The sequence below is a fragment of the Schistocerca cancellata genome, chromosome 5, assembly GCF_023864275.1.
Source record: "Schistocerca cancellata isolate TAMUIC-IGC-003103 chromosome 5, iqSchCanc2.1, whole genome shotgun sequence".
Lineage (NCBI taxonomy): Eukaryota > Metazoa > Arthropoda > Insecta > Orthoptera > Acrididae > Schistocerca > Schistocerca cancellata.
Genome location: NC_064630.1, coordinates 226,848,080 through 226,861,564, shown reverse-complemented (window position 1 = coordinate 226,861,564; position 13,485 = coordinate 226,848,080). Strand labels below are relative to the sequence as shown.

The following is a 13,485-nucleotide window of genomic DNA, read 5'->3' as shown; positions in this document are numbered from 1 at the left end:
GCCACCACCAAACTGTGACTACAAGCAAAGTGGACCGGGTTCTCCTCTCCAACAGCAGCTTCTTTGAACTGTGCAAATGGGAGTTATTCTTACAGTACATTCTCCATCTACTCAGCCTCACCCTACGACAACCTACTGTCCCCACACCCACCATCCACAGCTTCTGCCAACTCTGTGCTATAACCTCCTCACAATTCACATTCTCTCACCCTCACTCCCTGCCAATGCACCCACCAGTCTTTTCTCCTCTCTGCTCCTCTCCTTTTCTGCTATCCTTTCCCCCTGCTCTACAGCCTTTCAACAATATTCCTGGCAACCTTGTCCTGCCAACTTCTACAGAAGTCCCTGCACACTACACCAGATAGAGCTCTTCTATACCCCACCCATACTCTTGCTACCCCTCTTCCTGGACACATAACTCTAGTGCCATTGCAGAGACAGATGCCAGGTTGATCTATTGGAAGGATCCTACAGAAGAGTAATTCAATAAGTAAGATGTTGCTTACAACAAATTCTTGGGTACTGTTCATTCAGCTGTAACTTATCAAGTCAGATTAACAATCCAGAATAAATTCAAAGAAGAGCTGTACAATTCGTCAAAGGTTTGTTTCATCAATGTAAGAATCTTACCGAAAGCTTTAATAATTGTAATCAGGGACATTTCAAGAAAGGCATTATGCATTGTGAAGAGCACTACAAAATTCTGAGTGGCCCCCACAATCCAAAATGAGTCAAGAAACATACTATATATATTTATATATATAAGGTAATGACCATAACCCCAACATTAGAGAAATTTTGCCCAATAGAGAAGAGTGCAGTTCGTGACATAATTTCATGGCTTGTAGAAAATAAACTAACACTAAATCACAGTGAGACTGAGTTTTTACAGTTTCTAACACACATTTCAACAAAACCTGATGTTTTAATTTAACAGAATGGGCATATGATTACTGAAACTGAACAGTCAAATTTCTAGGTGTTCAGACAGATGTAAGCTGCCATGTAAAGCCCACATTCAGGATCTTGTTCAGACTTAATGCTGCCATTTTTACTATTCAAACGGTATCTCAAATGGGTGATGGTTTGACATGAAAATTAGTCTACTTTGCTTATTTTCATTCGCTTATATCATATGGTATTATAATTTGGGGTAACTCTTCCCATTCTAAAAGGATATTTGTGACTCAGAAATGGGTGGTTCAGGCAATAAGTGATCTTGTGCAGAATGTTGTGCAGTATACTGCTGCATCCATTTTTAATAAGCTACCACTAGAATTCAAAACTCTTAGCAGTAATCCACCTGCTTCCAAATTAAAACTGAAGAGTTTCCTCATGGGTCACTCCTTCTATTCTATCGAGGAGTTCCTTGAAAAATTATGCTGATTCTTGTTGTATTGTTGATTGCGTTTACTTAAACTTGAGGCTTGACTTTTTTGGGGTTCATAAACATTTTATTTTTATCTGTTATTACTTTTATGTTGTAATTTCATGTACCGACATGTTCCATGACCTTGGAGACTTGCTCCTCAATTTGGTCCTGTGGAACTTGATGTGTAAATAAACAAATAAATAATATAAAGTATTGACAGTCTCTCTCCCCAAGTACTACCAGCAAAAGGTATGGGAAGGGTAGACAATGACACTGGTACACTATGTCCCTCCTCCATACAGCATGTGGTGGTCTTACATGAAAAGCACACAACAGGTTTACAAAGGGAAAATTTTTCTCTCACAGGTCTGAAACACAGTGATGACTGGACACCTGAAGCTATCACTCTTTCAGAATATTTTTTACCTTTTACCACAAATGCAGCCTATGAACTTTTCAAAATGTTACTGATGATGATGCCACTAAAGCGGAGTTACTAAATACAGTTTTCTGTAATTCCTCCATGAAAGAAGATGAAGTAAATATTTCAGAATTCAAAACCAGAACAGCTGTTAGCATGTGTGACATAAAAGTAGATATCTTAGGTGTTGCAAAACAACTCAAATCACTTAAGAAAGGCAAGTCTTCTGGTCCAGATGGTATACCAATCAGGTTCCTTTCAGAGTATGCAGATACAATAACGCCTTTCTTAACAATCATATACAATCGCTCACTTGACAAAAGGTCTGTTCCTAAAGACTGGAAAGTATCACAGGTCACACCAATATTCAAGAAAGGAAATAGGAGTAACTCATTGAATTACAGACCCATATCACTGACCTCAATTTGCAGTACGATTTTGGAGCAATACTGTACACAAACATTATGAATCACCTTGAAGAAAATGACTTATTGATACATAACCAACACGGATTGAGAAAATATCGTTCTTGTGCAACACATGAAGTAATGAGTGCTGTTGACAAGGGATCTCAGATCGATTCCATATTCCTAGATTTCCAGAAGTCTTTGATACCATTCCTCACAAGTGATTATTAATCAAATTGCATGCATATGGAGTATCGTCTCAGTTATGTAACAGGATTCATGATTTCCTCTCAGAGAGGTCACAGTTCATAGTGATAGATGGTAAATCATCGAGTAGAACAGAAGTGATATCTGGTGTTCCACAAGGTAGTGTCATAGGCCCTCTGCTGTTCCTGATTTACATAAATGATCTAGGTGATCATCTGAGCAGCCCCCTTAGATTGTTTGCAGATGCGCTGTGGCCAACAGCCTTGCTGTAGTGGTAACACCGGTTCCAGTCAGATCACTGATGTTAAGCGCTGTCAGGCTGGGCTAGCACTTGGATGGGTGACCATCCGGTCTGCCGAGTGCTGTTGGCAAGCGGGATGCACTCAGCCCTTGTGAGGCAAACTGGGGAGCTACTTGATTGAGAAGTAGCGGCTCCAGTCTCGGAAACTGACATATGGCCAGGAGAGCGGTGTGCTGACCACATGCCCCTCCATATCCGCATCCAGTGACGTCTGTGGGCTGAGGATGACATGGCAGCTGGTCGGTATTATTGGGCCTTCATGGCCTGTTCGGGAGGAGTTTCGTTTTTTTATATACTCTTGTAGAGTTTGCAGTCAGAACAAGTCAAGTGGACACAATATTTCGGCCGACCAGCTGGCCGTCATCATCATGCGAGACGTTGCAGTTGCTGATTCAACCACTGGCTTTCGTAATCTGACAGTTACACAACAAATAATGCACCAAGTATTTCAGGTGACAATGAAAGGAAGCACAGTAAGCACTCTTTACTATTTTCTTACAGTTTTTCTTAATTCAAGATGGTGACAGGTGAATTTCTTCATGCAGTAACCCATAGGAGCATAGTCTAAATAACAAATTGCGGTACCAGTACTGAGCAATGTGATCCATTGGTTACTACATTATCTTCACATTGAGAAGGGTGGAAGTTCAACTCACAGTATCATACAACTTTAGGTTTTTTGTTGATTTCATAAATTTCTTTTACGCAAATATTAAGATGATTTCTTTGTAAAGTACATGTCCAGTTTCCTTCCACAATTCGAGCTTGTGCTCCATCTCTAATGACCTTGCCATTATTGGTTCATTAAATCTTACACTTTTTCTTCATAAATCTTCCCATCACTTATGTTATGAAGAATTATGTTGAAAATTAGCCAAATTCTAAGTTTGGAATATTCAATTAAAAAATAAGGAATTTGGAAAATACCAACTCTAATGTAACACCCCCCCCCCCCTCCCTCCACAGACTCTTTGAGCAAAGTTTATGCTGTCACACTGAGACTGCTATGTAAAACCTGAGGACACAATTCTTAACTTCAAGCATGACTTGGCATTGTTAAAAATGGAAGGTAAGAGTTGGTCTGTGTTGTTGGGATACATTGCCAGATTTTTTCATAAAGTCCATAAGGTACATAGATTAGTAGGATTTTCAAGCAGCACATTTCATTCATTAATTCCCACAAGGAGTGTAATTGGTTACCAAAAATATTTGTGTATTTACATAAGACTGTAACTAGTAAACAAGAAATTATTAAACAAGAAATTGTTGAGTGTAGATGTTTACTGTGTGAAAAGTAACTAATTGGATAATTCTGTAATCCTAGTTGCTTATGATTTTGGGTTCCAAGCTTGTGAGTGTCTTCATGGACACTCGTCAGTAGTTACATGATGTTGACACAACACAAAGACTACCATCTAGAAATAAATGATTCTCAGTGGAAAAAATTATAGTCATTGTGTTTATGACCCTTAAAGAAAAAATTTTTTCTACTTAGAAGCTACACAGGAATCCATTATCACATTGTAAGTCAGATACTCAGTTATTTACCAAACAAATTAACAAGAAATTTTAAACTAAAGGAAAACACTGGTGCTTGCTCCTAAGTTGATATGGGATGACAGATTCAACGATCTTGGTAGTCATAGGAATCTAGAATATCTGCTATGAGAAACAAAAGCAGATGAGTAAATTTAAGTAATTCTACTGCTAAACTGGTGGCAGTGAAGACACAAATGAGTTGTTTTAGAGTCTGTAACTAACCAGGGCACATCATTACATCAGTTTGGCTTGACATCCGACCCACTGCACAGAACCAAGACAACCTGCAGCAGTGATTTGTATCTTATCAACTAAACAAAACAAGGGCGGTCCACATTTTTATGTTGTTTTCAGGTGTGAAGCAATTCAGCTACACATTTTTGATCATTTTATCTCCATTCATTTTTTGTATCATCATTTAGCAATAGGTAAAAGAAAGCATGTGTTAAATGTTAATGTGTGTCCAACAAGAATAAAAATTTTTGAAACTGTGTAATAACCATGGAGGTAAGAATAGAGGGAGACGCCGTGACGTCACAGCTGTGAAGCTATGTAAAGCCGAGGGTAGCCATCTCAATCCGACCAAAACACTGCTGCTGTAAGCTTGTGTGCATAGGCTTGTCGCTCGCTTTTGGAAGGATTTTGCGCTATTATGGTGACTTGTGTGGTGTTCGGATGTACGAATCGTTCTGATTGTGATGCGAAATCAAAGGGAATAACATTTCATGTGTAAATTGTCTCATTAAGTGTGATTTTACAACTTCATTGTGAATGAACGTGTGCTACATCGGTACTTGCACTATAGCGTGTTTTTCTCCTGTATGATTTTAGATTTCCTAAAAATGAAAGTCGGAAAGCTCTGTGGAAGAATGCCGTGAGGAGGAAGAATTAGCATGCGTCTAAATGGAGCACTATATGTTCTCAGCATTTCCGAGAAGAGGACATAGACCGAACTTCCCTTTCAACAGTAAGGCTCCGAGAAAATGCTGTACCATCAGTTTTCCCTACACACCCAAAACATTTGCAAAAAGTATGTTAATTCAAAGAATTAAATTCTTAGTTTTCAAGTTCACGTTTCAGTATGATACGTACATATCGTCGATAATCGATGTGTTGAGTAACTCACTTTGTCTTCATCATGTACCAAATTAAAAGCTAACACTACATTAACTGGCGTAAAGTATAGGCCTAAACGGGACACTGTGTAGATTTGCCATTCTATGTACCGTATTTCAGTAAATATTGGTGGTAATAAACAGTGTTTCCCAGTAGTGTAACATTACTGAAATGTCCCAGTACGTATTACGAACAAGATGTATTTATGGGGCTTTGGAGGGAGGGTATAACTAACTTAGTTTTCAGTTTCTATTATTTAGTTTGTGATACACGTTTATTACTGAATTAACAAAATTGTATCGTTTACACTGAAGGCTAGCTATTCGTAATATTACATTTAAAACTATTTTTAATCAGAAGAAATGCGGAATTTCGCCTTTACGAGATTTTATTTTAAACAAAAACTTTGAAACAACCAATCTGATGACGTTACATGCGTATATGGTGCAATTAGCGACTGTAATACACGCAGCGCTATAGCATACTGGCACTGTTTTGGTCAGAGTGTCGCGGCAGCGAGCCACGCCCCATGGCTTCAAAACATAGTACGGCTGGGATACGTAGCGCCATCTCCCCTTATTCTTACCTCCATGGTAATAACAATAACAATGAGTGTGTTTACTGCACACTGTTAATTGGAGAATTTTTGGTTGCAAATAATACAAATGGTGATAATAAGACCACATGAAAACAGCTAAATATAGAAGTACTACTAATACTACTGCTTCATAAAACATAAGAATTTTTTTGAAGTCAAAATGGGAGTAAGAGGAACTGGATTGTGAGTGTGTTGCTAAAGATTTTCCATATACATTGATGTGCTGTATGAGGAAGAAACATTCTTGAACCACATAATTCAGTTCTGAAAAAGTATCAAATACTATTGAAAAGAAGTTGACAGCAATTTTTAACGTATTTCAAAAGACTGATATTTCATGCTGCAATGTTTCTAAAATTATTTGAGTTTGTTGATATCTTTGCCTGTGACATCTGCCCCAGTTAAGGGAGTTTTTATAAATTATGGCGAACTTTGATCTGCAGAAAGGAGTATACTTTCAGTATCTACTGTCAATCATTTGCTAAATGATAAAATTAATTCAAAACTTTTTTGTTCTGAATTTTGTGGTGTAATTAAAGAAACAAACCATTTTTAAAAAGTCATGTCTAGTGAAAAATACAACTCAATACAAAGTTAATGTTTCAATAAACTGTTAGGATTTTAAAGTAATTTCAAAACTATGTTCTGTATTGGACCGAAAAAGGCATGGTAATATGCCCTGGGTTGGGTCCAAAGAAATATGGTAAGCCTGTCTCTGTAAGACCTAACTTGCCGTACTGTGAATGCATTTCTTGTGTTCATAGAGAAATCATGACAGCACTAACAAGGTTTGTAATAAAATGCTAAAAATTGCTTGCTGCATGTTTGGTTCAAGACCATAAATCTAACAGGGTATTAAGACACACCACTGTAAATGCTTTATTAATGTTGTCTTACTTTTATATTCAGTCTATATTATTCCTCCATGAAGGAGAGTCTTCAGGGGTGTGGAACAGGTGAAACTGCACATTGGCTGCAGCAGCTACTGTCGGCTACTTACAGTATACTCATATCAACAACTAAATGAGACAACAAAAAGTTATTATTCTTCCTTGAACAGTATTTTGGCTGCAATTTGTATCTAGCAGTTCATTGAACAATACTATTACTGACAAAGTGAAAAAATGATTAATATGAACATTAGTGTAAATGAAATTTGCACTCTCAACCTATTATAGGGTCATAACGTTCTGATAAATTGTATAATATTTTTTGAGAACAAGAATGCAAGAGGCCTCTAATTACAGCTCATTTGCTTATATACTTTTCTAAATGAGTATTTCCATAACATATTCCAGCTTTTTATTAAATTAACCTTGAACCATCAACTGACTAGAGAGGTTACACATGGAAGAGAGGGAGGGAGGGAAGGTGTGGCTACCAAGTCAGCACAAGAATTTAGTGCTTTAGTTGAAATAGTGACATAATTAGAGGAGTTAATTGTTTACAGTGACCTAAATATTTTGGTTTCAATGGCCCATTTTTCCCTCCTTGTTTTAGCTACTGTCAGGAAGAATTAATTGAATTTCACAGCAATGATCTGAGTCTATCATCAAGCATCCCATAGCTACTACCCTCTGAGAGTTCACTACCATTTGACTAACCGAGTTCACTAATTTCATGCTTGGCCAAGAAGCCAACAGTATTTGTATGTGAAAAGTCCAGAATGGTGGATAAAATTTTATACCTATCTACGAAGCAGGACTCATGACATAATACAATGACTGTTAATTTTTACTTTCCTGTGCAACAGATGAAATGAGAAAAAATGTTCTTTCTTTCAAACTATTTAATATCTGGACTGGAAGTAAATATTTTGCAAAGAAGTCCAAAACTCACCTATGATTTCTTCTTCTGGCTTTCTGACTTTGGGACACAATTTATGTTTGAAGCCTCAAGTATATTTTCCCATTGCACTTCCAAGACTTGCACACTGCAGATCTGGTTGTTCTAAAACAAGAAGTACAGGAAATGAAAAAATGCTGTTATTATCAGTAAATATGCAATTAGAAAGTTACTTCAAATCAGACTTGCATGTATCACAAAAACTTTACAGTTCCTTATTAACAAATGTGTGAGTGCTCACTGCATTTATTCTGTAACAAATTATATGTTATTACTTGAACCAACAATTAACTGCTTCAGTTGATTACATTAAATTGTAATAATTTTGACCAAGATCAGGGGTACTGAGTCAGAATATGGGACAGGTTCTGGACACTGAGCAAAATCATAGGTGGATGCACACTGTTTGTAGGGAGGCAGGATCTGCAGTTCCAAATGTGGAGCCTCCTTCATGCTACCCGACACCATTTAGTTGCACAGCCGACTGGAACTGTCAGATGCTGCTCAACTTGCCTGCCCACAGATGTCTTACTTAAGTCATCTTCTGAAAGGCTCCAAACTGTCCTGCCTTGAGTAACACCATTCCACACCCAGCAGACAGTAGTTTCATTACTAAAGACAATGGTTGAGACAGTTGTTGAAAGCTCTAGAAATTTATTTGAAATTATACAGCTACAATACAGAGATTAAGACCTACAGCCAAGAAAGTCTCAGAGGACAACAATTAATGTCTCCTACCAAGTCCAGTATTTTATCACTTAATTTCAATAAAATTTGATTGCATTCGAATCATACAACATAAACGAAGTTTGACTACCCTGAATTTCATGGATTTCAGTCAGTTTGCATACTTTACTCAGCACACTTGCTGTTATAGCAGAAATGATGAATTTTCCATTCTTTATAGCAAAAATGTTGCCAAAAGAATACTGTATAAGCCAAAACATCAAAAAAAGGAAAAAGGGGATGAATTCCACAGCACTGCAAAAAAATGATATCGTTCTTGACTGAAGCACTGAAAGCTTGATAAGAATATCTGTGGACAATGCTTTTCTCTACAGTGGGGTTGCAATATAAGAAGACTGTTGCAAAATGCAGGAATACCTGCAGAGGATCGACAGTTCATGATGTGGTTAGGAGCTCTCACTTCCTCTCAAAAACAAATCCCCACTTTCATACACTACTTTAAAGTTAGCAGTGAACTATTTCTCAGTGGAAAGACTGTCTTGTGAACTGCTGTCCATTTCTATCACCTTAAACCATAACACAAGATCTGCTTCATAACATGGAGAAATGCATAAAAGCAATAACAATGTCCTGTGGCAGCACACATTTTTGCCTTTATGCAAAGAACTGACTGTTATACAGTACCATATTTTAACGACAATTTATATATGTATTTATGTAACCTGGACTCATTTTGAGTCAGAATAGCAGAGGCATCTGTACATACAGCTGCCTCTGCTATTTTGACTGGCATAAAGCACAGACTATTCTCCAGTTAGTGCAGCCAGAGACCTAAAAGGATTATTACTACTTTCAGTGGCGCATCATTAGTTTGAGGCAGGAAGATCTTGTTCATGCAGGACTGACTTTTACTATACGTTGACTTTAGAATCCGATAATGTTAATAGTATTATTACACAGCTGGCTCAAAGGGCTGCCCAGAGTCAACACCATCTCATGGCCAGCACCAAATTGTAGTTTATACCAACCCAGGGGTAAAAATAACTGAAATGCAGCACTGTACCTTCACAAGAGGCAATGGGGAGAACTGTTTCATCCGGACCATATGCTGCTGTCCCAACATGGGGAGTTTAGTTTCCAGATAACTATATTAAATTTATAAGCAGGAGATTAGTGGTCAGTAGCTATGAATTTGGAAGCCCGAGCCATGATCTACCTTTTCTTGTTAGTATTGGACCATTATTCCTCTTAACCCAAAAGCTGCTATCATCTCCCTGTTCAAACTGCACAGTTCAAACTTCGAACAGTGTATTTTATAGCCACTTACTGCAAAGCAACATTTCAGTCCGCCACAGTCCAGACTTGCTCCTATACTCATGTGATAATATTGTGATTCCTACATTAACAGTGTGACAGCGGAATTGTCCAGTGTGCGCTACTATATTCTGAATTCAGTATCAGTGTTTGTACTCAACTAAATATAGCTGTATAATGTCCATATCACTCTCATGTACTCTCATGTCAGTGACTTCTGTTCTAAAATACTCATGCAAAGAGTGTCTTCGAACAGTGTATTTTATGGCCACTCACTGCAAAGCAACATTTCAGTCCGCCACAGTCCAGACTTGCTCCTACACTCATGTGATAATATTGTGATTCCTACATTAACAGTGTGACAGCGGACTTGTCCAGTGTGTGCTACTATATTCTGAATTCAGTATCAGTGTTTGTACTCAACTAAATATAGCTGTATAGTGTCCATATCACTCTCTTGTACACTCATGTCAGTGACTTCTGTTCTAGAATACTCATGCAAAGAGATTAGCCCTGCCACTGGCTATTTCAAAATAGTCACATGTAAATGAATAACATCTGTTTATAGATAGCTTACCGAGTTCTGCTGGACTATACATTCTGTGGTGGCAACATCAATTCCTTTGGTACAGTTGCTCTCCCCAATTTCTAGTTCCAAATAGTACATTGTTCCTGAAACAATCTAGAAATAAATGTAATGTTTAGTTACATGTGCATTGCTGTGAAATTCCTGACATTTTGACACAGTAGTCAGCAGTTAATGATTGTAATGAGAGACATCTAGAGCTTGTTAATGATACTGGTGTCACCTGTGAAAACAGTTGAGATCCAAAACTTAACTTGATGCTGTTCTGATTAAATATGTTTCTTGGTGTGTAAGAGTAAATAAAGAAGTACAATCACATTTGCATATATTGCAAACTTACTTTTACACTTATGCAAAAGGACCATACACATCACAGATTGCACATACAGAAGACGGAAGAAAAATACTTTTAAAAAATTCTGAGCTTTAGAGCTATAAGCGACCTAACAGTGACTTCACAGTGTACCAGCTCAAGCTCAGTCTTCCTGGGTTGTTGTCAATGCATGATCTTTACTGGTGTACCTGTTTTTGCTCCTATACTCCTTATTGGTGCTACGACAAAATAATTTAATTGGATAGATAAAAAATCTACTTACCAAGTTGCGGCAGAACACACATAAAAGAAGGCTGTAACTAGGCAAGCTTTCAAAGACACTGGCTCCTTCTTCAGGCAGAAAGGTTGAAGGGGAAGGAAGAGGCATGAAGGAAAAAGACTGGAGAGATCTAAGAAAAGGGGTAGATTTCGAGAAAGTCAGGTCAGGGGAGACTTACCACACGGGATGACAAGGAAAGACTCCTTTTATGAATCCAATTACGATATTTCATCAAAAATTTATTGGTGCTATGGACATTTTATCTAGCAAGTTTTATAAATTTGACAAACCATTGTGAAGCTGTATGATTATAATCAGTGCACTTTCTCTGTATGTAGATGAGACTGACATGTAATGATATTTCTCAAAGGTATATATAATTTTTATTATTCAGATAATATGGTTCCTTGTGTAGATTTGTTATAGGTTCATGCAGGTTACAACCTTAATGTTAATCTATCCATACATTGTAGGTCTGTGAATGACAGCTAGTTACTGCCAAAACTGGCAATGAAATAAAGTATTTCACATCAAGAGATCTTGGCTTTTAGTATTGTAAATTACAGTTATCGCAGTTTGAATGCAGACATTAAGTGTACATCGTAGATACACAATATTTATAATCAAAGGCGTCATGTAAACTTTTTCCCATATAAAAAATTTGGTTGCTGGGAATCATTGGGCCAATATAAAGACACAATAGAATGCAAAAGGAAACAAGAAAACTGAACAGGTCCCTATGGTCAAAAACATAAAGGCATAACTGTTTTCATGCAAGTACACTGTTAATAAATTATGTACTCATTGCATCGTGACTCTTGTTAGCTTCGTTTTCTGTTGGTACTGAAATTTCTCCATGGACAGATTTTCAACCTAAAGTTATATGTGGTGCATTGTACGCATTTTATATGCTCTAATTAAGCTTTGCACTTAATGAAAAATATCCATGACAAATCCTAACTATCTCTACACTTTCACAAGCAGGAGATTTCATGGAGATAAGTGTGTAGTCAATAGCACCTACATCACCAGGTAAGTGCACTATTGGTATTTGATAAAAATCACACTAGGTTTTCTCACATCATTTTCTTTCATAGGCATTTCAATGAGTACTTCCTTCAGTGAGAGAATGCAGGCTAATACCTTGTGCACAGTTCTGCAAGCTGTTGCTACATCTGCGGTTTTTTGAACAAATCGCCAACCACCATCTGAAAGGCTCCTGTGGCATAAAATCTTAATGTTAAAAGTAGCATGCACATTGTAGTCAGTGACTGGTTTCTTTTGTTTGGTTTCAGCAGATACTCTCAAAGTCCCGTGCTCTCAATCTTAGTTCTAACTTCTGCACAGTAATTTTGTCCAAGCGAAACCTTATTTTAAATCATTTGACATTTAATTTTAAAAACAGAATTGTCATTTTTCATCATCAGTACACACATCAGAATATTCAGATATCTGTAAAGTAAATGAAAGGAAACCATTCAATTCACATCACGTAAGCATACAGAATGCTGCCTACTACAGTGTCCCACAACATTCAGGAAAAAAAGTATAGTACAGTTTCAAGACTTTTTTTCCATCATTATTCTCAACATTTGGTCTGAGTGGATGTCACATTGCACCCCTTCAGGTTCATCATTTATTTTAAGTTTTTTTTTTTTTTTTATCATAGAGGCCATCCAGCTCTCTGTCTGAACACAATAAGCTCTGTGCTGGCGTCTTCTGAGCTACAATAATAGTAGAAAGCCTGAAAAACATTGCCAAAGAACTTACTTACACTTGCCTACACTTCATTCACCAATGTGCGTTCAGTTGTCATAGCAGCCTTGCAAGTGTTTGGTAGCTAAAAAAAAAAATAACATGTGTTGTATTGTTACTGCTTTCGAACTGAGAGAGCACATTTCAGTGATGCTGAATGTTTTTGGCTGCTTTCATAGCCAATTTACTTAACTGTGGCAACATCGCAGTTACGTGTGTGTGTGTGTGTGTGTGTGTGTGTGTGTGTGTGCAAGCCATTGTATTTTTCACCAACTCCTGAGGTTCGATTGATAAAGCTACTGTTGATTGTTCAATAAAGCTACTGTTAACTGTTCAATGGAGTTTTTGTGTAGTCTGGTATGTTGTATGAAGTATACGCAGGTTCTAATACTTGAACAACATATTGCACTGGCAGAGTGGTGACCCCCTACACGATTTACCAGTGTAGTGTCATTGAATTAATGAGCACTTATGAAAGAGATTTGCAAACTGGCTGATACTAGTCCTGCCGTGTCATGACTCGCTGTAAAACTACCATCTTTCTGGCCACACAATCCAGTTTTATTGTTTGTGCAGGTGGAGGTCAGATTTTTCTATTCTGAAATTTCAGCACTCACTACCAAGTTCCAGCGGCATTGTTACACAACTATAGTTGTGCACTGAGGGTGCAGTCACTTTTAGTGTCCTAGACTGTGCTGGTAGTAAGCCAGTTTGATCAACAGTACACTGCAGAAGTGCAAGATA

The 13,485-nt window shown here is 37.5% G+C and overlaps 1 protein-coding gene and 1 pseudogene across 1 annotated transcript in view; one reads left to right on the top strand and one right to left on the bottom strand.

The window, feature by feature from the left end:
* LOC126188180 (cystatin-C-like) overlaps positions 1 to 13,485 on the bottom strand; it is a 49,897-nt gene that overhangs the window by 16,497 nt on the left and 19,915 nt on the right. The window contains exons 3-4 of the mRNA XM_049929702.1: positions 10,385 to 10,489; positions 7,801 to 7,911 (exon numbers count right to left, since the gene is read on the bottom strand). Of these exons, the coding sequence (XP_049785659.1) occupies positions 7,801 to 7,911; positions 10,385 to 10,489 (216 nt within the window). The remainder of the gene's footprint in view (positions 1 to 7,800; positions 7,912 to 10,384; positions 10,490 to 13,485) is intronic.
* LOC126189426 (5S ribosomal RNA) lies at positions 2,661 to 2,778 on the top strand (annotated as a pseudogene).